This window comes from Nelumbo nucifera, chromosome 4, assembly GCF_055504915.1.
Source record: "Nelumbo nucifera cultivar China Antique chromosome 4, China Antique-T2T, whole genome shotgun sequence".
NCBI lineage: Eukaryota > Viridiplantae > Streptophyta > Magnoliopsida > Proteales > Nelumbonaceae > Nelumbo > Nelumbo nucifera.
This window is the reverse complement of record NC_142652.1, coordinates 41,250,392-41,275,754: the sequence shown is the minus strand read 5'-3', so window position 1 is coordinate 41,275,754 and position 25,363 is coordinate 41,250,392. Positions and strand designations below refer to the sequence as shown.

Sequence of the window (25,363 nt, the reverse complement as noted above, 5' to 3'; positions counted from 1 at the left end):
GCGACAAATCATATTACTGGATTGTGAAGTTGAACAGCAACATGTGGGCCGTATTAGACTAAAACAGCTTTGGTTCCACCTTTTGGGTACATGTAAAAAAGGACCAAATCACAGCGAATAGCATGTAAAGTTTGATTTTAAATAAAGAAAGCTGCTTCCTTTTATTTAGCACAAAAAGAAACATGGGGGGGGGGGGGGGTATCCAATTCAACAAAAAGCAAACATGAAAGCGTCGACAAGAAAAATCCCGCATTCGCCCTGAAAACCTTAGCCCGCTCAAACAATTGTGAGAACTTTGAGAAATGTGCTCTTAACTTAAACAACATAAATGAACATGGACAAAACATCAAATTACCCAGCTCTTAGTTCCTGAGAAAGAAAATTGGGGCTTCTTTCAGAGTGACTACAATTCAGATAAAAAAATCTAACCAATATGGCCTAAAAGTCTCAGTCAAAACCCTCAGGTTGCTTGTATTGAAATTCAGGCTAAGAAATCAAACTGATACAACTTCTGATCACTTTTTTAACCCTCACTTTGTTCAAATTCGTAAGAAACAACTTCCTCTGTGACTTCCAATACTTCCTCGACCTCCACTTCTTTGGCCTCGTATTCCTCTTCTGCATCACTTGCTTCCCCATCCCTCAACATTTGCCTGTAGGCCTTCTCTTCTTCATGATACTGCTTCCATTGCATCACCCACCTGTCCCATTCCTCCTGTAACATCCTCCTCTTCTCACGATCCTGCTCACTCAAGAGTAATGATACATCCTGATCCTCTGCCTCATACTTTTTGCTATACTTCTTCAGGTTCTTTGCAATCTCTTCCTCTTTCTCCACACTCAAGAAAGATGGTGGCCTTGGACGCCACAAGAACTGGCAGAGCAACAGGAAGTATAAGAAAATGAAAGTCACTAGAACATAGTGAGTGAGGTTCTGATAAATCTATTTTCAAGAAACACAACTTATGCCAACTTATGACTAAATGATAGTAAAGAATCCTGATGACATCCGCATATAGGATCAATATGACCACATGATTCCAGTCACCAGACCCAGCCATCCAAAGTATGACAAGAAATAATAGAGGATCAACAGAAAGGAATCAATTGTTCATGCGCAACATATCAATCATCAGTGTGCACCATTACACGAGACAAATGTACAAGGGGGTAAATGTTTACAAAATTTCTATCAAGGTATTTGTATATTTACCTGACAGAAATGATCTCTCGGTATCCTGTATAGAAGCTTCCCATTGAAGGACCAGATATTAAATCCATTTTCCATCTCATGAACTGAAGTAACAGAAGTTGCAACATATCTACAAATCCAAAGGAAGCAGACAAATTAAATATTCATCCTTAAATCTTCACTGTTTCTGGGGAAGGGGAGGCATAGGAGTATTATCTATCTTGAAAGAAATTAATCCTACTCAATTTTCAATAAAAAGAGATAAGTTGCATTTGGGGGTGTCCATGGATCTGTCTGGTCCAGAAATACCCATAACAGACCTTTAACATAGGGTTTTCCAGAACCAAAAAACCAAATTGTCCACAGCCATACACTATCAGGCGCCTCAAAACACAACCATTTGGAATAGAATTATATAAATACACTGCATTTGAAAACCTTTAACAGATATCATATAAATAAAAAGAGCAAGCCAAAACACCAAGAATTCTTCAAAGATAATAGTCATCTATACCATAGTTGGTCAAGGCGAAACCTAGGCATGTAGGCGCTTTTTGGGTCTTGCCTTGCCCAAACGCCATAGGATAAGTCTATAACCTGTTGTAAGTTTTGCATATTTAATATGCTTTTATATTTTAAGTCTATAATATAAACATAGACATGATGCACCGAATCATTATTTTTATTTTTTTTATATTATAATAATTTTTATTAACTTTTTTTATCTTTCTAAGGTTTATAATAGATAAAATATTTGAAGATGAGTTCAAGAGATATGATATTCGAAGACAAGTTCAAGAGATATCCTCATCAAGGTTCCAAGTTGTATGTCTTTGAAGAAGAGAGGGAAATCGATCACATAATGTAGAAGGTATGCTTTCCGTTCTTCTTTTTCTTCTGGAACAAAAAACAGGGGCCCCACCCCTTTTTCTTTTTTTGGAACAAAAACAGGGGCTCCACCCCTTCTTTCCTCCTCTCTTCTTCTTCTTCATATTCTTCTGCTGGAACTAAAAACAGGGGTCTGTTTCTTTTTTCTGGAAGAAAGATAGGGGGCTCTGCCCTTCTGTTATTTCTATTTCAATGGCAAAAATAGGGGTTCATCCCCTTTTTAAGCACTCCCCTGTCACCTAGGTTCGCCTTGGCACCTTGAAAACTATGATCTATACCCTACAAATTTTAAATTCATAGACTTGTACAAATTCCTAATTGAGTATTAACGCATATACCCAATTTTGACATGGATAATTATGGCACCCAGATCGAGAGTAAGGTCCATGCCATAATCACAGAGGATTGTTGAACTTTAATTGTTTTCAAATCCCAAATACCATAACAAATGATATATAATGAGAGAAAAAAACAAGCATAAGAGAAGTTTCCAAAATATTTAATATACCTCCCAGTAGGATCCCATTCAATGTCAGTTGCCATGAAATGCTCGCCTGTTGCCATAGTCTCAAGCTCATCAACATTGTAGAATTCCAATTGTCCATTAAAACTCTTCAACCCAGCAAGGATAATGAAGCGCCCAGAAGGTGACCAGTAAAGTGCATTGGCCTGCTTGCCTTTCAGAGTTATGAGCTTCGAGACCCGGCCTGTGTTGTGAGATGTCCGCATTGAGTAGAAGCTTATGTCAGGCTTTGGGCTATCTCCATGGATAACTGCAAATCGGTGACCTTTTGGCTCCCAAGCAAAAGCAACAATCTTGTCATTCTTATTCTCAAGCTCCAAAACTTCAATGGGAATGTCTCGTTCTTTTATGCGGAAGAGCTCAAAGCCAGTATATGTGCTTTTCTTTGTTTTCGTGTATCTATCAACCTTAACAGCAAGGTAATCGCCATTGCTTTGCCAGTACATTTTGCAGTCACTTACACTGAAGAGATTCTTCTGCCTCAGCTCCTCTTTCCCAGGGATTTGAACAAGACTAACCTGTAAACAGAGTAAAACTGAGAAAATAAATAGATACTATCATTCTAAAATGGACTCCTCATTTAGAAAGCTTCTACTACTCACCCTGGCAGGTTGGTTCCCACCACCTAGCTCTGGAACAAATAATGCAAGGATAGGATCGGTAGGTGACCAGCTGAAGTCTAAGACATTCTCAACCTTCAATGACTTTTTGTCAATGAGGGTGAATGTTTCAGTTTCATAGACAGATACAACATTTTTACCTATTCTAGCAAAATATTTGTCATCTTTTCCACCACCCCATCTGAAAATGTAAGGAAATGACAGTCATCCATGAAATGAAAGAAACCAAACAATGTTGCTCAACAATGGGTGCCTTAATAAATATGTGCAAGAAAAGTCACCTGAAGACAGGCCATGACACTCCAGAAACACCCCCAGCTCCACCAGTTGCAAACTCATCTGCACTTCCCTTGAAATCTCTCATAATTTTTCCAGTCCTCGCATCAAAAATATTCAATACAACCCTCTAAATTAAGAGTATGTCAGCACGAGAGATGGAGCATTTGGATAAAATAAAAAAATATTCCCAAGGCATAAAAGTACTCACATGTGTGTCGCGGGGATTGCTTGGTTCGTGGCTGCTATATGTAACCAAATATTTCTCCCCAGGAGAAAAATCAATGAGTTTAACCTGTATTCATTTCACTAAAGCAATTACAAACAAAAATGAAAGCAAGATAATCAAATAGAAAAAAGTGAAATTATGAACAGTAAGTAACCTGTGGATGGGCATAACGCATTAGGCGGTTGAAGGTAGTGGCACCTCCCCAAACAGCAGCTCCCTGCCTGTGAACTGTGGCCAAGTAAGTGCCAAGTGGGGACCATTGAACAAAACTCTCAGTCCAAAACTGCCAAACAGGGCAAAAGTTTGATCATTTATATAACTTCTTAAAGGGTAAAAGGTAAATAATTAAATACGCAAAAAGGAGAAAAAGGCAACTTAGACACAAAAAGGAAGAAATAGATAAGTATTGGCTCAAATTACCAAAAAATTAAATCAAAATAAGTTTTTTAGAAAAGCAAGGAGACAATAGAACCTCAGATGCACTAGGCATGACCTGATCAAGCATCATGAGAAGCCTCAATTTTTGGAGAAAGAAACATGAACTTAAATGAAGAAATGAAAAATTAAAATGATAAACGATACCTCACTTGCTGTAGATGATAAACTATGTAAATGATTTATAACATAAACAAGTTATGAGTCTTGTGACACAAAAGTACCTCAATTAAGATTTAAAATTTAGTTATTTACAATTTTACGTATAAAACCAAACAGTAGTCAGCAATTTACCTTAAGGATATATAAGTTGCAGTCCTACAGGTTCCAGTCCAATCCCAACAAGTAGATAGAACAAATGATCAAGAATAGTAAGGAACAATATTTCCACCTTTAAGGAAAGAACTTTCACTTTAAAGGAATGAACTCCCACCTTTTTAATCAGTAGGCATGACTTTCAACATTGAGCCTTGGACAATTTCCTAGATCCTTGCTTTCAGGATAAGCCTTAAGCTGTAACCCTCACTTTTTTTATAGTAATTAACCCATGAGAGACCTTTGAAAAACACTAAATCACTGATCATTACCACTTAAGATGGATAATACTAACACATCGTTACCCGATTTGATGGTTCCCTCAAATTCCAATTCACAACTCAAATTCCATGACCCATAAAAATAACCCAACTAAAAGTAGATTAAATGATCAATGTCCATGGTTCTTATTGATGTGGTGTTTGGCAAGATTGCATTTTCTTTGTTTGGTTCTACTTATTATGAACATAGCAATTTGAATTGGGAGATGTTTCATTACATGTCTCCATCATTGTGTAAAATAGTGAAGCATGTAAATTTTCATTTTTCAATTTTATGCAAGAACAAACTCTGCTAATGTGAGCTTGTCTAATACTGCCGGTCCCAAACTAGGATAAAGGAAAGTTGCATCAAGTTGGCAGCTAGCACTAAAATTTTTTGCTGAACTCTCATGATAATGGATCCTAACTTCTCTTTTCGTGATCATGCTAGGGCATTCTCCAGAAATGGTGGCTATAACTTAACCCCATTGTAATGTCAAGTGGGCAAGGATGGGGGGTAGGACAGTCCCCAAAGCGACGACCCACAACAACAATGCCCAATTGTGGTTGTTAAATAGTCAAGGGTTCCCGTATCCTTCTCGACATGGGCATGTAACGAAGCTAGTCCAAGATGCATGATTTCGCTTAGCCACTTGGAATCAGTGTTTTAAAAGTACAAGGCGCAAAAAAGTGCAAGGAGCATTTTATACCCTAGGCACAAGGCAAGGTGCAAAAATGCAAAACAAAATAAAAAATAAAAAATAAACAAAATATCAATTAAAAATATTAACTTGAATTTTAAAATAAATGTTTATAAAACATATTATCTCAACCTAAAATACATAAACATAACATGCAAAACATATTCAAAATGATAATTTAAATACAATTACTTCCTACATATAGACAATCTAAGATTTTGGTAGTTGGTACTCCATGTTGACATGTGATTCATCTAGGCAGGATTCAACCTTCATCCCTCTATCACATTGTAAATGGTATGGCTTCTTCTTGATCAACCTTATTTACTTGAAAAGAAAATCTTGAGGCCTTATATCTCAGTGGTGGGTTCAAGGAGAAATGGAGAAAGCAAAGTTTGTGCAGGAGTTTGGAGAGAATGAGAGATGAAACTGGCTATGGTATTCCCGGGGCTGCGAACATGAAGGATTTTGGACCAATAAGCTTAATATGCAGCCCTTATAAGCTCTTGGCCAAAGTTTTATCAAATGGGCTGAGAAAAGTGCTCCATGAAATAGTAGGGGAAATTCAAATGGCCATTGTGGTGGCAAGTGAGTGCATATATTCAAGATTGAAAAGTGGAAGGCCTGGTCTAGTGCAAATTAGATTATAGAGAAGGCTTATGATCATGTGGAGTGGGGATTCTTGGAAGAAATTCAAAGGCTGATGGGATTTGGAGAAAAATGGAGGAGCTGGATGTATGGGTGCATCTCTTCCGTATCCCTTTCATTAATCCTTAATGGGGTCTCTTCGAAGTTCTTTCAAGTTTCTAGTGGGCTGAGACTAGGGGATCCTTTGTCCCCTTTACTGTTTGTGCTGGTAATGGAAATTCTAAATCTGTTGTTAAGGAGGGGAGTTTAGCAGGGCTGCTTAGAAGGATTCAGTGTAGGGTCAAAGGGGCCAAGCATTTCCCGTTTACAGTTTGCAGATGATACTCTCATTTTCCTAAACGCAGAGGAGGATCAAGTTCTGAACTTGGAGCATTATTAGTTAATTTTGAGCTGCTAACAGGTATGAAGGTGAATCTGGAGAAAAGTACCCTGATTGGAGTTGGAGAGATCAGCCAGGAAGAGATATCACTTTTAGCAGCAGCTTTAGAATGTCAGATAGGGAGGCTTCCCTTTTCCTATTTAGCCTCCCAGTAGGGGCCAAATATGGGTCAGCAAGCGCGTGGAGACCCCTTATAGAGGGTGGAATTGAGGTTGGAAAAATGGAAAGCAAGATATCTCTCTCTTGGGGGCAGAGTTACCCTCATAAAAATGCTCTCGAGTCTCCCCACTTACTGCCTTTCACTGCTGAAAATACCAACTACTGTTGCCAAGAAGTAGAAAAAATCCAAAGGGATTTCCTTTGGGAAGAGGCATGTATCTTGACAAGTGAAACGTTGTGCCATACAAGCTGGAAAAGGAAGAATCTGAATCCACTTACAGTGCGGCGATAGACAAGCTCAGGCTTCAGTTGTCTAGGATCATTCCATAAAACCTCAGTGTCATTACCAGCACGAATAACAAATTGATCACGTGCTTTTTCATCAGTTAGCCACTTCTGTAGATTTTCCTGCAATAGTATATAGAATTGTATTATGTATTAAATATCCAGCAAACATGACATTGAGTATTCAATATCTTTCGAAAGAAGTGCAAATGGATAGAAGTAGGAAAATAATGAAAAGAAAAAAACTTATTGCTAACACAATCAGGACATGCAAACAGACAATAATAATTTCTTCTGCCTTGGATCCATCAAAAATGAGACAAACTGTGGATAAAGTCAGAATTACCAAAGCTTTAACACATTATTTTTTAATTACTTCCCATAAATTTATGGTCCAGGATAATTCCCAAAACTTTTAACAATGAAAATGGGATTATATTTGCAAAAAGAAGAAAAAAATGAGAAATTTGCAAGATTAACACCAAGAAACAAAATACAGTACGCCCTTGCCCCCCCCCAAATATTTCTAATAAACCAAATATAGAGAAAAAATATGAGAACCCCTCTTTTACTTATTAAAAAAACATGAAACCTCCTAAAAACTTTAATTTGACCAATGCTTCTCCAACAATGAAAATCTCCCATTAGTTTACAAATATATCACATGAAAACTACTCCAAACAATTAGTTTGAATTGAAAATTACATGTCAATATATGCCAATTACCAAGATATCTGAACTCAGATATCTAGAATACTACAAAAATATATGTCCAATATTTAGACAGTAAACCAGTTCAGTTAGTAGAGAATAAGAAATATATATAGTTGAACATGCACACCAAATCATCTATTTGTTTATCTTTTTTTGATCAATACTGAAACTTTTCATTAAAAGACATCAAAAAGGTACATTAGGGTGTGTACATTAAGTGAAACAATGAGAGATAACCCTTCTTATCTCTCTCCGATCACAAGTATTTTCAGAATCCTTAATTACAACTGAGCCCAAACAAATCGAGTTCTACCCGTCCCTTGTCTAGCAAGAGCATCGGCAAATGAATTTGCACTTCTCTTTACCCACTGTACTCTCACATCCATGTTTTCTGTTTACTTCCTAAACTTTTCCTTCTCATTATTATACATCCAATGACTCGGATCTTTTATTTTGCAACCAGTTCACCAGCTTTGAGTCTCCCTCAAATATCAGCTTTTTAACATTGACAGAAATTGCTCTTTGTTGTCAATAATATCAGTTTTGCTTCATTCTTCCTCTGAAAAAAAATAAGAAAACTGAGATTCTTTTCTTCTAATAATACCCAGCATGTGGCAGCTGTTATGCATCTCCACAACATCCTACCCCTCTTATTTGGCAACTGACAAAGGTAGAAGCAAAACACTCTTGCATATTAGCCAGGGGAATCCACCTGCACCCAAACAAGGAAGAAAGCCAAACCCAAATGCAAGGAGAGAAAGAACAGGAGATTAATAAGTGATGGCAAGTCTCACCATTGGCTTTGCATAACACACACCATTGAGGAGACGGGCACTGATTTTGCCTCTTTCTTTGAATTAAGTCATTGATATTGATTTTCTCCAAATAAACTCCCCACAGAAAGCCCCTATTCTAGGAGGAATAGCTTGGCATCTCTTTGACAGAAAAGATGGACCTGCTATGGGAAGGTATTGGGATAAGGCCTTGAAAAATGAAGCAACAGAGGAGCCATATAGGGAAAAAGTCCAACTCCTATGATCAGCACTCTATGGGTCCACATCTATTTGTTTATTCTTTATTTCAATTTTTCAATATTATGACCACCCAATGTTAGGGAGAGAACAATGGAGACAAATGACATCAAAGACCTCCAGGAATATTGTAACACTAAAAGAAATCAACTAAATAATTTATACATTATTAACCAGTTATTTCAAGCATCAAGCATCCATACCAAACACAATCAAGGATTCAATAAGATTCAGATACATCACTAGTTTCTACTATCATAGCATTCACTAAATCATAATATGTTGAATTTTGTTACCAAAAGCAAAATAATCTGTAAACCAAAATCTTCTCCCAGATGCAAAATCATAAACCCTAAAAATATAATTAACTAGTGAATGAAGATCACTTCACTTCCCAAGTTGCAAAAAGAATTAAAAACAGATAAAAGAAATAGAAGATATGATAGAGGAAAAACCTGTCACACTATATTGGTGATTTGGATTTGAGGATGATTACATATAATTGCCAACTTTCCTTCATCAATTTAATTCAGTAGAAGGTAAGCACCCACAAAAATAGGTGAGTCACAAGGTGTTATCCAAATCAATCTCATTAGGTTCTTTGGTGTTTAATAAACAATACAAATCTCCATATCTAGTGGAAATAATATCCTAAAATTGGAAGACACGCATCAATCTCACTAGACCATTCAATTCCACAAAGGAACTTAAGATAATTTCCAGCATAAATTATGTCACACAGAACATTAACAGGCAGAGAGGGTTACCCCAGGTGTGTATGGCTTCGTCTCTGGAGGAGCCCATTCATCTGGTACTTTCATGAACTTGTCGAAGTCATCAAATAAATTTACAGAAAATATGTGTGACTTGTCCAACTTATAACCCTGAGTCTTCTCCTTTGCAAGCTCAGCTTCCTAAAAATAGCAGTCAAAACTAGATAAATAACATAATACAGTAAAAAATAAGTAGAATCTAATGAACTTGCCTAATCAGTTATCGATACAAAAAAAAAAGAAGCATTTCTTAAATATTTAACAAACAAAACACATTTAACCACACATTTTGTTCAAATGAAGAAATGCATTTTATTTTAGTATTTCTTCATCTCCTTTGCAAGTTCAGCTTCCTAAAAATAGCAGTAAAAAATAGATAAATAACATAATACAGTAAAAATTGAGTTGAATCTAATGAACTTGCCTGATCAGTTATCGATACAAAAAAAAGAAGCATTTCTTAAATATTTAACAAACAAAACACATTTAACCACACATTTTGTTCAAATGAATAAACGAATTTTATTTTAGTATTTCTTCACCAGCTTTTGTTGGTCTAGAACAAGGGCTCCACCCCCTACTTTTCTTCTTTATCTTCTTCTTTTGTTTTAGTGTTTGCTCCCTAGGTTTTCTTGATGTAAACCATCTCATCATTGGTGTCTGAAACAGGGGTTCCACCCCTTCTTTTCTTCATATTCTTCTTTTACTTTAGTATTTCTTCACCAGCTTTTGTTGGTCTAGAACAGGAGCTCCAACCCCTACTTTTCTTCTTCATCTTCTTCTTTTATTTTAGTGTTTGCTCCCTAGGTTTTCTTGATGTAAAACACCTCATCATTGGTGTCTGAAACAGGGGCTCCACCCCTTCTTTTCTTCTTCATATTCTTCTTTTATTTTAGTATTTCTTCACCAGCTTTTGTTGGTCTAGAACAGAGGCTCCAACCCCTACTTTTCTTCATCTTCTTCTTTAATTTTAGTGTTTGCTCCCTAGGTTGTCTTGATGTAAAACACCACATCATTGGTGTCTGAAACAGGCGCTCCACCCCTTCTTTTCTTTTTTTTTTTATCAATAACACTTTCAGTAAATCATCAATAGAAAATTTACAGGAGGAAGACAAACACACTTATCTTCCAAGAGCCACAAAGAGCCTCATGAAAGGAAAAAAGAAGAAAAAGAGAAAAGAAGACACTAAAGTTGCAGCTTAGCCCAAAACAATGAATCCCTTTCTGCCCTTGTTTAGCTAAATCGTCAGCTAGGGAATTAGCCGATCTTTTAACCCAACATGTCTTAACTTCCATCTCTCGCACCAGCCACATGAATTTCCTCCTCTCATTGTTGTACTTCCATAAACCATTTTGATCATTAGTCAGCCACCCTGTCACCACCTCTGAATCCCCTTCAATTATGAGTTTCTTGATGTTCAACTCCTTAGCTTTCCAGACTCCTTCCATAACTGCAAAGATCTCAGCTCTAAGGGAGTCACCCACTCCAATTGGGCCTGAGAACATGGCAGAGATGACCCCATTTTCGCCCCTAAAAACACCTCCAATCCCCGATTGTCCCGGATTTCCCCTACTACATCCATCAAAGTTTAATTTCAAGAATCCACTAGGTGGGGGAGTCCAAGCCACATACATTACTGACTTGGTCTGTGTGCAATTTGCAATTTCACCCCACTTCCTCAACATGTCATCCACAGTGTAATCTGTGAATAGTTCCAAAGATTTCAGCCACTGTACCGCCCTAATATGTATGATAGCCCTCGGATCTACTGCTCCTCTCTGGGTTTTAGAGAATATCCTGGAGTTTCTTTCTTCCCGCAGTGTCCAACATACTGCAGCCCTTAGTCCTCTCCACATTATCCGCCACCTAAAAAAGGTAGGGGAGAAAAGGCCCTGCAAGTCTGATGGGGGATTCCAACTGCATCCAAATAAGGAGGAAGCCCAGTCCCAAATTGACCTCGCAAAGTGGCAAGACACCAGTAGGTGAAAACCAGTCTCCCCATCCGCTTTACATAGAACACACCACTGAGGTGACAAGCAAGTATTGGGTCTCTTCTTTTGGAGTAGATCACTAGTGTTGATTCTTTCTAGATAGGCTTCCCAACAAAAACTACCAACCCTAGGAGGTATTGCTCTGCACCAAACCTCACCAATAGGGAAAGGGGGGAAGGTAGGACTGGTGGACTGACTCAAGACTTTGAAGAACAAAGCACAAGAGAAGACAATGTTCATTTTCTTCATTTTCTTTTATTTTAGTATTTCTTCACCAGCTTTTGTTGGTCTAGAACAGGGGCTCCAACCCCTACTTTTCTTCATTTTCTTTTTTTATTTTAGTATTTGCTCCCTAGGTTTTCTTGATGTAAAACAGGGGCTCCGCCCCTTCTTCTTAGGTTCTATTGTTTTCTTGGTCTAACACAGGGGCTACAGCCCCCCTCCAGTTCTTTTAAGTTTTAACTTGTAAGTTATAACTCTAATAATCTGTTTTGCCTACTTGAAGCAAGATTACAAGAAACACAAGCAAAAGAGTAAGTTCAAAGTTTGTAGGTTAATACATAATCCAAAAAAACTAGTTCAGAAGGAGCAGAAATCCACCAACTTGGACACCACATGGTCACCTAGCTTCACTTTGGTGCCTGGGCGCCCCATGGTCACCTAGCCTCGCCTTGGCGCCTTGAAAACTATGCTTCAGGCCTCATGTATAAGAAAGTACAAGGTTCACCATTATCACCCATGATTTGTGCCAAGGCACCTGGACTCAGAATAATGTTTTCCAATGTAAAATGTTCCACTCTAGAAATAGCAAATCAAGGTGCCATTTGGCAAGTCTTTTTAGGAAGGTTTGTGCTTGAACTTTTGGGGTCTTGTCTTTAAAGATCAAGACCAATTAGTAAGCAGCTCAGTCTACCGGGCTTTTAATAACTCATTTAAAGGCTATTTACCGCACAGAAAGACCAAAAAGCTTCATTTGAAGCTTCCCAAAATTTGGCAGTTTCGGTCTTTTCAGGTCTTTCTAAGCATGCATCTTTCAGTCTTCTTGTCTTTCTCTTAGCAAATGGAAAAAGACTGACTTTTTGTCTTCCAAGCTTGCCAAGCCCAGAAGACCGCAGAAAATGATGCATGGACCCACCTTGGAAAGCCAGAAGCTACTGCACTTCGAGTTCAAATCAGCCCCCCACAAGACTGCGCCCCACAACGTCCCACAACACATCCCCACCGTGTATTGGGAACATCTCCCGATGATAGTACCAGAAATGATGATGTCATCATTGGGAGAAGTTCCCAATGCACGGCAGAGATGTGCTGTGGGACGTTGTGGGGAGAAGTCATGTGGGGGGCTGATTTGATCTCCTGCACTTCAGCCCTCCCAAATGGGCACTTTGATCCCACCCAAGGAGGGCAAGCTAAAGTGTTGTCCCTAAGATAAAATCACTAGAATGAAACATTTTACATTGGGAACGAAGGGTAAATGAAGATGTACTACAGTCTTCAATCAAATTGTCTTTTTTTCCCAGACCAATAGGTATCAAAGATTTATTGAAGCAGAAATGGAGCAATATCAACGTTTCAAGAACTGAAACTGGCAACATCTTCTGGTTTTTGAGATATCATGGATGAAGGAGACCCAAAAACCACCATATCCTCGATGAAGGGTGAGATGGGAGGACAATGGAGACTCCAGCATCAAACAAGGGAAACAAGATAGTTGGAAGCAAAATGTAGGTTCAGGGTTCTACTGAATCCCTCATTCCATTAACGCACCTGCTGACTCTAACAAGAAGTTAGTAGAAGGTTTTGCAGTGGGGAGAATATCCCTTGCATTAAAAACAAAGACTAGATTATCTTGGGAATCTATTAGGAGCATAGGGGAACAGTATCAGCTAGAACCATGAGTAAATTGTACACCATACAGAGAATACATAGTAATGTAAATACCTTAATATTTCTGATATTCTCAATAAAAGCAATTTCAGTTACTGGTTAAAAGAACTTAGTCATCAATCATTGTAGAATAATCAAACTCAACCTTGATGGGTATCTCATGGAAAACATAGATCCATCAAGAATTTGGAGTTTTAGAAGCTATGGAAGTAACCTTGACTAATTAGGACACATTCTTTCATCCAATTCTACTAAATCCAAGATCGTAGCACATATGCATGGACTCACAATAATGTCTTTACTGGAGAAGCTAGATTCTTGGAAATTGGAATCCAAAGTGAAGATCTTGTTCAAATGGATCCCAAGGCTATCTAGGTGATGCTCTACGTGAAATGGGGTTTGGACAAACAAGACAATATTAGGTAGCAGGTCTTCCTGGGTAGCAAGTATTGTGCCATTGAAATTTGTATTATACTGTTTACATTTCCCTCTTATGAGGTTTCCTTTATTGTTAGATATTGACATCTGGTGTCACAATTGTAGCTTTTCCATGTTTTTAATAGAGATTTAGTAGAATGATCACAGGAAACAGTTATTATATAAACAGAAAAACATAGGATTGAAATGTTTATCTCGACAAACACGGGGTTACTTCATTTTCTATGCATTGCCAATACATCAACTGATTTCCATTGTAGATGATTTGAGGATTTCCTCGAACATTTAACTGGAAGAACAGCCCAAGACATCCTCAGGTGGATGCTTCACGTCTCCAAATTCCTTATTTCTTACAATATTTTATTCTATCACGAGTAATTCAGAAATACAGAATAACGTCCTAAAGATACAAAGAGAACTATCCTATTCAATTTGGGGTTCTAATTAGAGGGGGTCTATTAAATACCACATGGGAATCAAGTCATTGCTTCTGTTAAGGTGATAAGGAATCACCCAAAAGGCCAAAAGAAGAACACAAGACCAAGAAAACTCCAAACTAACTGCAAAACTACACCCTCCCCCCCATAACAAGGAACCAAAAAACACACACAGAAAAACACACTACCACCCCAAATGAAGCACCACATCTATAGACCATCATGCCTAAAGAAAACCAAAAACAAACCTTCAACTGAAGAAAAAAAAACCCAGAGACCCCCTAAAAAGCACACCCTAATCCTCCCCTTCAAACCTTTCCTCCTGCCCTAAATTATCCTCATTCCAGCTTTCTCAACCTCCTACTAAGACATTCCTTGCCCTCTCTTCTTTCTTTTTTCAAATTCCTCAAAGGTTTTTCTGGCAAACTCCTCTTCTCCCCAGAAAAACAAACCAAGCCCCACCCACCTCAACATCTTTGTTGGTGAGGTCACCAATAGGCATACATCCTTGTCTTAGCAGCTTATCAGATAGGAACTAAGCCTGCACCTCCTCCTTAAAGTTGAACCCATCCTCCTTTCTTTCCTCCTCAGACTCGAGATTCCCCATCATAGTTTTTGATTCCCAAGAAACTTGACCCACCCCGCAGCTCTCCTTAGACACCAGCACCATTGTCTTCCTTCCTGTTCTCTTAAATATTCTTTTGTACCTATTTGTAGGCCCTGCCCCCACAATGCTATCCTTCAACTGCAAAAACACCTTAGTCACATGTACAATATGAGAAAAACTTGACCCCTGAGGATTATAAACATCCGTATCAACAGTGACTCTGCCAATAGTCTTCACAATCCCAACCACCTTCCTTCTAATGGCCCAAGTCAGCTCCTATCCTACCGGTCAACACATGCTAGATTTCAGCTTGAAAGAGACCTAACTGAAAAGCCTAAGTCTTATGGTTAGTCTCCAATTTCTCTGCACATTCCTTTTCAACCACTTCACTAGTATCTTCACTAGGATCTTCGCCTTTTTCCACATAAACTTTTGATCTACCCACTCTTTCTCCAAACCAGACACCACCTCGCCTTGAAGAGTCCTGTGCCATTAGTCAAAAGACACATCCAATTCGCAAACCCCCACATGAGCCAACTCATCACCAAGTGTCTAATGTTTTGAAGAAGCCATAAGCAAATCCAAAACCTGATCGTCATGACACCACGAACCAAAGTAGGAATTTGTAGAACCATTGTCGTAAACTCTTGTCCTCGGCCTTACCTTCCCAGAGAAAGCACCGATCTTCTCATCTCCTTAGCTCTTGTAATTATGAATCTCCCAAACCCAATTGGCAGCATCTCCAACTCTTCTCTTCCCCGCATCAATCATGGATAGAGACTTCACTCTTTTGAGGAAGTTTGAACTCCTAAGTTTAAAGCCTCTTCTCTTAAAAACCTTTTGCCTATTAAAATAATGGCTGGAAAAAATGTCAGCGCCCTTTAGTTTCAAGAGATTAACCCCACTTAAGCTTCTTTAACCTGCCTTTTCAGCTTCTTTAACCTTACCTTTCAGCTTCTTTAACCTAAACCAGGATATGTGTAGTGACCAGGTTCTTCCACGAGAAAATCATTGAATCGACAGATCTTAATTTTCCACATGCATCCCAAATAGCTAAAAAAGTTTGGAAGAACCAAGCATGTAAGGGGATGTTGTAGACATTTATCCACACCAAGCTTGTTGTACCCAAGTTCCTTAAAGCCCCAACTAAAGGACTCCATCCCCCTAGCTTGAGTTCTGGGCAACAGAATTGACCTTGTTCACAATTGAGAATGTCGAGCTTCTTCTTCATTTCCGGAAAGAAAAGGAAGAAACCCACATTGAGTTTCCGCACCTGAAAAACCAAACTTGGTTGCCATTCAGCCATAGCCCAAGACCTCACCTTTCAAGAAACCTGATATGGTCGTGTGTACCATCAGCCCAACTTATTCTCACTTCTTTCATGGCAATGGGTGGCTTCAAAGGTAGGAAAGTAGAGGATGATCCATAAAAAACTAAACTAGAAGTCAGTTATCTAAGTTGGTAAAATCTCTAATGTATTTTGAGAATTTGAGTACGTGAAAATTTACGCTAGATGCAAATGCATTAGGAAAATTTTCTTCGTAATTCTTCTCCATTCCCCTGTTGCCTGAGAAGGCTTTCCAGGAGGTATTGCTTAATGACCCTAAGTTCTCTCTCTTGTCCCCCTCTTCTTCTACAAACTATTACCACTTAACAACCCTCGAACTTAAACCAGTAATAAAAATACCTACATACGTTTTACTTTCACAAGGAATACACAATTCAAGGAAACCTGTGATATTTCTATTTCAGATTCAGTGAGAAACGAATGGAAAAAAAATCATAACAATGTGGTTCCTAAAAACCCCCACGAAACGTATAATTGTTCCAGTGTCCCATGTGAACAAAGTCATAAAATTTTAACTGCAGAAGCTCATTTACCAACGAGGTTCTAACAGACGTCAATAGACAACCTTGAAGAACGATTTATATCACTTACCGATAAGCAAACAGATAAACAAGAAAACAAGACTGGATACCTGAAGAGTATTGAACTCAATGAAGCAGTAACCCAGTGTCTTCTGAGTTTCAGGATTAAGAGGCATCCAAATGGCATCTTCTTTAAGTACACAGATCTGACTGTAAATTTTTCGGATAACACCCTCCAACTTTTCGAATTTCTCCGGTGCAACAACCGGAAGATTGTCAACAACAATTATATTTCCTAACCCACTTTCAAATTCCAGATTATCTTCTTGAAGAATGTCTTCATCATCACTATTAAAAATAACAATAAATCGAGTTAAAATAATAAAAAAATTATAAACACTCAGAACTAAATTCTTAGCCAGGGTAGTGGAGTTAGGGTTATGCTAAGGGTATGCTACCTCTTAATACCAAAATCCTCGCCGGGAGGAAACCTAATGACGTCTAAATCCACTTTAGAAAGATCGATTCCGAGCCCCATGGCCTTCGCTTCGATATCCGCCATCGAAACCATCGTCGCCATCGACACTGCACCGAAATAATCCAGAGAGGTCGGTTAGATTGCGAAAAACACAGACAGAGAAACAGACAGAGGCACAGGAAGTGTTGGGCGGAGAGTATAATTATTTTGGGGAAGAGAGATAGAGGTTACCTAAAGTTCCGCCGTCGAGCAGTCGCCCGATGTCGGAGCTGCCGCGGGAGATGATGGCGATAAGGGTGCAGTAAGAGGAAAAAAAAGAAAGAAAGAGGGAAAAGAGGTAGAAGGGTCTAGGGTTTTATAATATCAATGGTGTCGAATCAGGCGGGTGCCGGGTCATCAATCGATCCAAATCATTCTATTCTCTGTTTTGTCTGTCTTTTTACACTTAAGCCCTCATGCCTTAAAATCTTTGCATTATCACCTACCTTAAACCCTTTTAGGCTCACTTATGGAAGGAGTTATGTAGTGCAAAACCTTCTATTTTGTATTATTTTATATATACATATTTGCATTTCTACCAAACGCTCCATTAAGAGTTTCAAAGACCTCAATAGGTTATTATTATCCAATTCAATGAACCATTCAACAAAAAGGCTTAAACTGTTAGGAGAGGCGGTTGAATAGTTATTTCTCTAGCATGCCCCTCTCGTGAAAGCCCATTGCACTTGAAGCACAGAAAAGCAAAGGTGGAGGGTGAACCACTACAAGTGAGATACTATAAATGATTGTCAAGAACAAAATCGGAAGAAGTGAGATACTATAAGTGAACCTACTAACTTGTTGATTATGTAGATTTATTTTCTTTTCACACATTCTAGTTCCAAATATACTATATTAGAAGGTAGTTTTGAAAATAGATTATTTTATTTCACTGACTTTTTCTAGGGCTTATGTTTTCTTTCGCATTTTGGTTGAGTAACTTGTATATCCTATTTCTACTTTTATATTCCAATTTTTTAACACCTTTCCATGGATAATAGAATGTTAATGGGATTTATGTTAAAAAAAAAAAACTCATATGCAATAACTAATCTTGTTAATCCTTGCCTAACCTTTTATTTTTCTTTATTTTCTTGAGATCACATGCTTTGATCTTCTTTTACAATTTCCTTTTTTCTTATAAAATTTCACTAAGTTTGATTACAAGGTGACTTCCTGGTAGCATCAGATTATATATTATACACAATATGGTTATGTAATAGTATCGAATTAAGTTATATCGGACTAAATTAAAGGTATCACCGAAGCGAAGAACCATTGGAATTTTGCAAATCCACAATCATCCCCTGCAGCGAAGAACCATTGGAAGAGATACCACAAGAAGCTAAACGAGAAGAACTTGCTTAATGCTTTGACTTGGTTCCTGAATAATATATAAGAAAAACTCAACATGAGATCTCGACATTTGAGTTATGAAATTTAATGAGAGAGAAACAACATGGTTTATCAAACAAATCTTACTTAGCAAACTCAACGTCTTGAGAACTGTGGAAACTATTCATAAGGTGTGCAGTTGCAGTGCCACAAGAGTACGCCAATTTAAAGTCGACGATCACGATCTGAGGTTAACCACAAAATACGAAATTATAATAATACTTGGAAAAGTAAAAGGGTAAAAAAAGCAAGTTTAGTCCTTTACGATTATCTATGTAGTAAAGTCATAGCGTCAAACATTAATCTTTTTATTTTTCAGGAAATGTGTCCCAAAAGATCCAATGGCCCAGTCTCATTCTCACGCAAAATGGGTTTGGTTTCATTTGGACCCATTTCAACTGGAAAATCTAACTCAGGTTTTCTAAAAGTATAAAATATGCGAAAGCATTACAAACGTAGCATTGAATACGGAATTAATTCGTAGGGAGATTATGACAAAACATGGCCATTCAATTCAAGCGCTTCGATTGGTATTAAATGACCCATTAAGGCAAGCTAATACATGAGTGGATAGGTCTGCAACAAATACCTTATGGAGGGGCACTATAGAGAATAGACCCAGAAAGAGAACAACAAAAAGAAATCCAATCATCCATCCTAGTTCTGGGTTCTTGACATTTTGTGCCGCATTAGCTTCTGCAGATTGTTTCACCTCAAACAAACTCATTCCTAAAATGTAACTTTCGACACCCCCTGTTTGTTTAAATCATTAAGACAAGTTAGCTAAGGTAACGGGTTAAGCAAGATTAGTAATACACTAAATGCTTGCAAATCAACCATGGGGTGCATATTTAGCATGAGAAAGTTGAATGGTTTTATATGGAACAATGTGATTTATATAAGAGTCAAAATGTTATAAGTGTAACTCCACGTAGTTTTTTACAAGTTTATTTCCATCAGTGCTCGTTAAGTCATTCTCGGAATTGCTAGGCCCAAACATAAGTTAAGGAAAGCCTATTGCATACGTTTGGCATATCATAAGCCTCGGCAATTCTGCAGAGATGATGTGAATAAAAGGACATGGCAACATTAGAAACGTACCACTGAAAGCAATTCCAGAGATAGCGACAACACAAGTTTGGATGATGGTGTTCTCTTGCCGAGTGAAAGGTTGCCTTAACATACCAGACTTTTCCAAAAGTTTCGTCCATGACTTCACAAAGAAGAACCCCAGCAGTCCCGCGGAAACATTCAGAGAAGGTATGATACCGGTTGTTAGGTTGATCTTCATCACGATGAAAGTGAATAGAATTCCCAAGAGGAAGCTCACGACAAATGCTCTTAGCGTAAGTTGGTTCTGCCATGGCGGGATCTCCTTACACTCGAAGGTCCGCTCAAATGACATCTTGTCATTGTCAACAACCTTTCTGTCCAACAAGGAATGGTCTTTTGAGTTTGCAAAGGGGCTGCTCTTGATCTCAATGCCGTCATCTGGTCTTCGCTCCATCGTTGAATCTTGAATACAGATGCTTGTGTGGGATATGCAAGTAGCCCTCAGGGATTTAAATGGGTATTGCAACTCTTATTAGGGCCTGTTGTACAACGCATGCCACATGTTTTGACTATTCCTAGATTGAAATTGGTTTGAAATATGTGTTTTCTCTTTGAATAGTCAAAATCAAAACCAGGCTAGATTACAATGACACCTCGTATTTTGGCGGCGACGCATGGATACAACAAGGTAACTTAAGAAAAGGCCTACAAATGCACAAATAAAGAAAACGGAATGGTTGAAATTAATGCGAGCAAAATCGGAAAATCATTGTAAAATGGTTTAAAATAGAACAGTATAGGTGGAAACACGACGAAACGTCTCTACTCAAGTCAAGCCATATGTTGGGTCCTATGCAAATGGATATGATTCGCAATGCATCGTACAAGTTGTATTAACATTTCAAAATTAATTTGATTGTCAAACACTTCTAAGATCCTAAAATGCTCCTGTCCCGAGCATTTCAAAAGTCAAATTTTCTCTTTATCCATTTTGTACTACCATAAGAAGATGCTTTTATTCATGGTTTTCTCATTAAAGACTAGTCAACTTGTCATTAAAATCCAAGTGATGTACTATGGTTCATAGCTACGTGTGGCATAGTAAATGAAGTACACCAAATTATCCCAGCGACCTAAATCGTGAAATTTGTCTCTTAGGATCATTGTTTTAATATCTAAGCCATCCAACGAAATTTTTCAACTCAGTATAATGGTCTCCTAAAATCAAAGTATTGCCATTGTCCATGCAAGAAAAATACTAGGATTTCAACAAACTCTAGCCACCCCTAACTGCTAAATCCTCACCTTCCATCCCTTCTAATCTCCACCATACATTTTAGGGTACTCTCTTTTTAGCATTTTAACCCTAGGAGCCACCTATTGTATTCCCCACCATTAAACCCGTTGGTACTATGGTGTTCTCTTGCAAGAAGTTACTCCAATTACAACCCGTTGGTACTAAGGGGTTGCACCCGTCTATGCGAAATTGTGGATTACCGATTGGTGATGTTTTGGTCCTTAATTTAGTAAAGGTTAATGTTGATGGGGCTACAAAAGGCAACTCTGGAACTTGTGGTTGTGGTGGGTTGCTATGGGTTCACAATGGGGTTGTTGTTTCACTGGCCAACTTAGCATGGAACGATATCATGATGACAAGTTATTCTCTCACAATCTAGACCTTCCTCTAGCGGACAGCCGGGTTGTCCACTTTATGAAGATTAAATTCAAACTCAAATTATTGGATTCCATTAATTTTCTTGTTGGGATTTAGGGGATGGTTGGGTTCTCCATGTTGTTGTATTAAAATTTGGTGTTAAATAATGTCATCCCCTTTTATCGCTGCTTAGAGGGGTAGGGCTTCTACATCCCCTTCATAGCATTTTTGTTTGATTAGTTAAAAAAATCTTACGGTGTTTTCCCCTCCATCGGTATAGAAATCTGGGATGAAAAAAATGGACATTTTCAGTCATATATTTCGCATCACGTTAAGAAGAACAGAAATTGGACATGTTGAACAACTATTAAATGACAAGATTTAAGACAGCAAAAACCTGTCGACTTTTGCATTTGTTGCTCTTGACAAAAATTTCATGCAGATTGGTGGCTTTTCCCCAATCAATGCTAGTACCGAACTAGGTAGAGCCAATATCCCGTCTCCACAAATCAGGCCAGAAGCTACAGATGAACCAAAAGCTTCTACACTTTCCTTGCCTGTCTTCTCCCACACAAACAATATCAAGCTACCGACGCACATATCAATGGCAAAGTAAGAGCCTACATAGAATGGTATTTCCATTGCCATTGGAACTGGAATAAACCTTGCCCACATCTCACCAACAACATCTCTAGTCAAGTTAATGAGAGCAGCTGCTATAAAAAACACGAAGGAAAGTGTAATGCAGTGCTTGGGTAGAGCTGAGAACCCTTCAACTCCCAGTACCAACATATTGCGGTAGACAAGAGCATATGGGGCGGGATATTCTGAATCGGCAACCCCAATATCAGGAAAGGCCTTGTAGAAGAGCCAAAAGACACACGGGGATATAACACGACCCATGGCAGTCCCAACCACTTGGCTCACGAACATGGAATGGGGGGAAGTCAGAGTTAGGTACCCTGTCTTGAAATCCTGCATTAGGTCAGAGGCCGGTGAGACAATGTTCATCATGACACCACGAGCAGCAAGACTAGCAATAACCCCACAAATAGCAGTCCCAGCCCACGCTCCAACGATGAAGATGGCAAGCTTTCCATAAGTTGAAGCTAGAGACCAATCACTAAGTCCACACCCGTATGCATTGCAGAAAGCTAGGATGGGTGCAAAGATGTAGATGACTAACACATGATACCACTTCAGCTGGGGGAATATATGAGGAAGGGTTCCGATGGAGATGGCAGAAATGACAACATAACCTACTAGTGCAAACCTCGATAGAATTAGGTCCTTTAGGAAGAGTCTTGTGCAGCATTGGTCATCATAAGAAAGAGTTAGGTTTCTAGGAGTGGGTGGATCTGCAATAGGGAGAACCGAGCTAGTGTTTTTGCTATGAAGTTGGTGAAAAAAGCAGATTAAAGTTTGGATCAGAATCTTCATGAAATTGTAGAGGCCATCACCTAGTATCATAGCGATGGCATTAAAGATCTGCAGTCAAAGAAGAGCAAACACATTAATTCGTTCTCTCCCATTGCCTCTCCTTCTCACTTTGTTGGTAGGAAGGGATTGGATTACCTTGTAACCTTGAAGGCCATAGAGGCTGCTCTTGGAGAGATCTGCAAGATACCAATCACCCTTTCTAGCATCATTGAGAGGCCACATGATACCGCAGGAGAGAATCCCTCCGATCAGCAATGATATGTTTATAATCTATGGACAAATCATCCTGACTCCCACATAAGTAGCCGAAAAATTAACGTAAAACCTGTTATATCATTAAAGAAAAATATTAATAAAAGTGTAGAATTGCGGAAGGGGTTTGCTACTTCACAAAATGTTATACCTATGCACTCTCTGGAATTTGGAGTTTCAACTAAAACCATGAGTCCTTCAATTTTCCATGCAATGTAACGTTTAAATGGATAGTGGAAATAATAGTGAAATGCTTTACGTATTTGTTCTCATAGGCATTGAGACCAAGTGAAGGGAATTTTGCAAATCCACAATCATCGCCTGCAGCGAAGGACCATTGGAAGAGAGACCACAAGAAGCTAAACGAGAAGAACTTGCCTAATTCTTTGTCTTGGTTCCTGAATAATGTATAAGAGAAATTGAACATAAGATCTCGGCATTTGAGTTATGAAATTTAATGAGAGGGAAACATCATGGTTTATCAAACAAATCTTACTTAGCAAGCTCAACTCCTTGAGGAGTGTGGAAACTATCAATAAGGTGTGTAGTTGCAGTGCCACTAGGGTACGTCAATTTAAAGTCGACGATCATGATCTGAGGTTAACCAGAAAATACGAAATTATAATAATACTTGGAAAAGTAAAAGGGTAAGAAAAGCAAGTTTAGTCCTTTACGATTATCAATGCAGTAACGTCGTAGTGTCAAACATTAATCTTTTTATTTTTCAGGAAATGTGTCCCAAGAGATCCAATGGCCCAGTCTCATTCTCACACAAAATGGGTTTGGTTTCATTTGGACCCATTTCAACTGGAAAATCTAACTCAGGTTTTCTAAAAGTTTAAAATATGGGAAAGCATTACAAACGTAGCATTGAATACGGAATTAATTCGTAGGGAGATTACGACAAAGCATAGCCATTCAATTCAAGCGTTTCGATTGGTATTAAATGACCCCTTAATGCTAGCTAATACTTGGGTGGATAGGTCTGCAACAAATACCTTATGGAGGGGCACTATAGAGAATAGACCCAGAATGCTAACAACAAATAGAAATCCAATCATCCATCCTAGTTCTGGGTTCTTGACATTTTGTGCCGCATTAGCTTTTGCAGATTGTTTCACCTCAACCAAACTCATTCCTAAAATGTAACTTCCGAAGTCCCCTATTTGTTCAAATCATTAAGACATGTTAGCTAAGGTAACAGGTTAAGCAAGATTAGTAGCAAACTCTTATACTAAATGCTTGCAAATCAACCATTGGGTGCATATTTAGCACGAGGAAATTGAATGGTTTTATATGGAACAATGTGATCTATATAACAGTCAAAATGTTATAAGTATAACTCCACATAGTTTTTTACAAGTTTATTTCCATCAGTGCTCGTTAAGTCATTCTCGGAATTGCTAGGCCCAAACATAAGCTAAGGAAAACCTATTGCATTTGTTTGGCCTATCATAAGCCTCGACAATTCTGCACAGATGATGTGAATAAAAAGCCACGACAAAATTAGAAACATACCACAGAAGGGAATTATAGAAATAGCGACAACACAAGTTTGGATGATGGTGTTCTCTTGCCAAGTGAAAGTTTGCCTTAACATACCAGACTTTTCCAAAAGTTTCGTCCATGACTTCACAAAGAAGAACCCCAGCAGTCCCGCGGAAACATTTAGAGAAGGTATGATACCAGTTGTTAGGTTGACTTTCATCACGATTTAAGTGAATAGAATTCCCCTGAGGAAGCTCACGACAAATGCTTTTAGCATAAGTTGGTTCTGCCATGGTGGGATCTCCTTACACTCGAAGGTCCGCTCAAATTACATCTTGTCATTGTCAACAACCTTTCTGTCCAACAAGGAACGTCCTTTTGAGTTTGCAAAGGGGTTGCTCTTGATCTCAATGTCGTCATCTGGTCTTCGCTCCATTGTTTAATCTTGAATACAGATGCTTGTGTGGGATATGCAAGTAGCCCTCGGGGATTTAAATGGGTATTGCAACTCTTACTAGGGCCTGTTTTACATTGCATGTCTCGTGTTTTGACTATTCCTAGAGTGAAATTGGTTTGAAATATTTGTTTTCTCTTTGAATAGTCAAAATCAAAACCAGGTTAGATTACAATGACCCCTTGTATTTTGGTAGTGACGCATGGATACAACACGGTAACTTAAGAAAGGCCTTCAAATGCACAAATAAAGAAAACAGAATGGTTGAAATTAATGCGAGCAAAATCAGAAAATAATTGTAAAATGGTTTAAAATAGAACAGTATAGGTGAAAACACGACGAAACGTCTCTACTCAAGTCAAGCCACATGTTGGGTCCGTTGCAAATGGATATGATTCGCAATGCATCGTACAAGTTGTATTAAAATTTCAAAATTAATTTGAGTGTCAAAC

At 38.4% G+C, this 25,363-nt stretch overlaps 1 protein-coding gene and 2 pseudogenes across 1 annotated transcript; all 3 read right to left on the bottom strand.

The window, feature by feature from the left end:
* Positions 1–294: 294 nt before the first annotated feature.
* On the bottom strand, positions 295–17,526 carry LOC104611061 (eukaryotic translation initiation factor 3 subunit B-like). Its single transcript, XM_010277975.2, has 12 exons — positions 17,368–17,526; positions 17,117–17,243; positions 16,769–17,006; positions 9,423–9,569; positions 6,905–7,033; positions 3,883–4,011; positions 3,711–3,794; positions 3,505–3,629; positions 3,206–3,404; positions 2,589–3,121; positions 1,214–1,322; positions 295–874 (listed from the first exon to the last, which is right to left on the bottom strand). The coding sequence occupies exons 2-12, from the start codon at positions 17,236–17,238 to the stop codon at positions 524–526; spliced, it is 2,166 nt and encodes a 721-aa protein (XP_010276277.1). The 5' UTR covers positions 17,239–17,243; positions 17,368–17,526; the 3' UTR covers positions 295–523.
* A 1,558-nt stretch (positions 17,527–19,084) lies between these two features.
* On the bottom strand, positions 19,085–20,077 carry LOC104611092 (putative metal-nicotianamine transporter YSL7 pseudogene; annotated as a pseudogene).
* A 1,581-nt stretch (positions 20,078–21,658) lies between these two features.
* Positions 21,659–24,692, bottom strand: LOC104611093 (putative metal-nicotianamine transporter YSL7; annotated as a pseudogene).
* Positions 24,693–25,363: the final 671 nt, after the last annotated feature.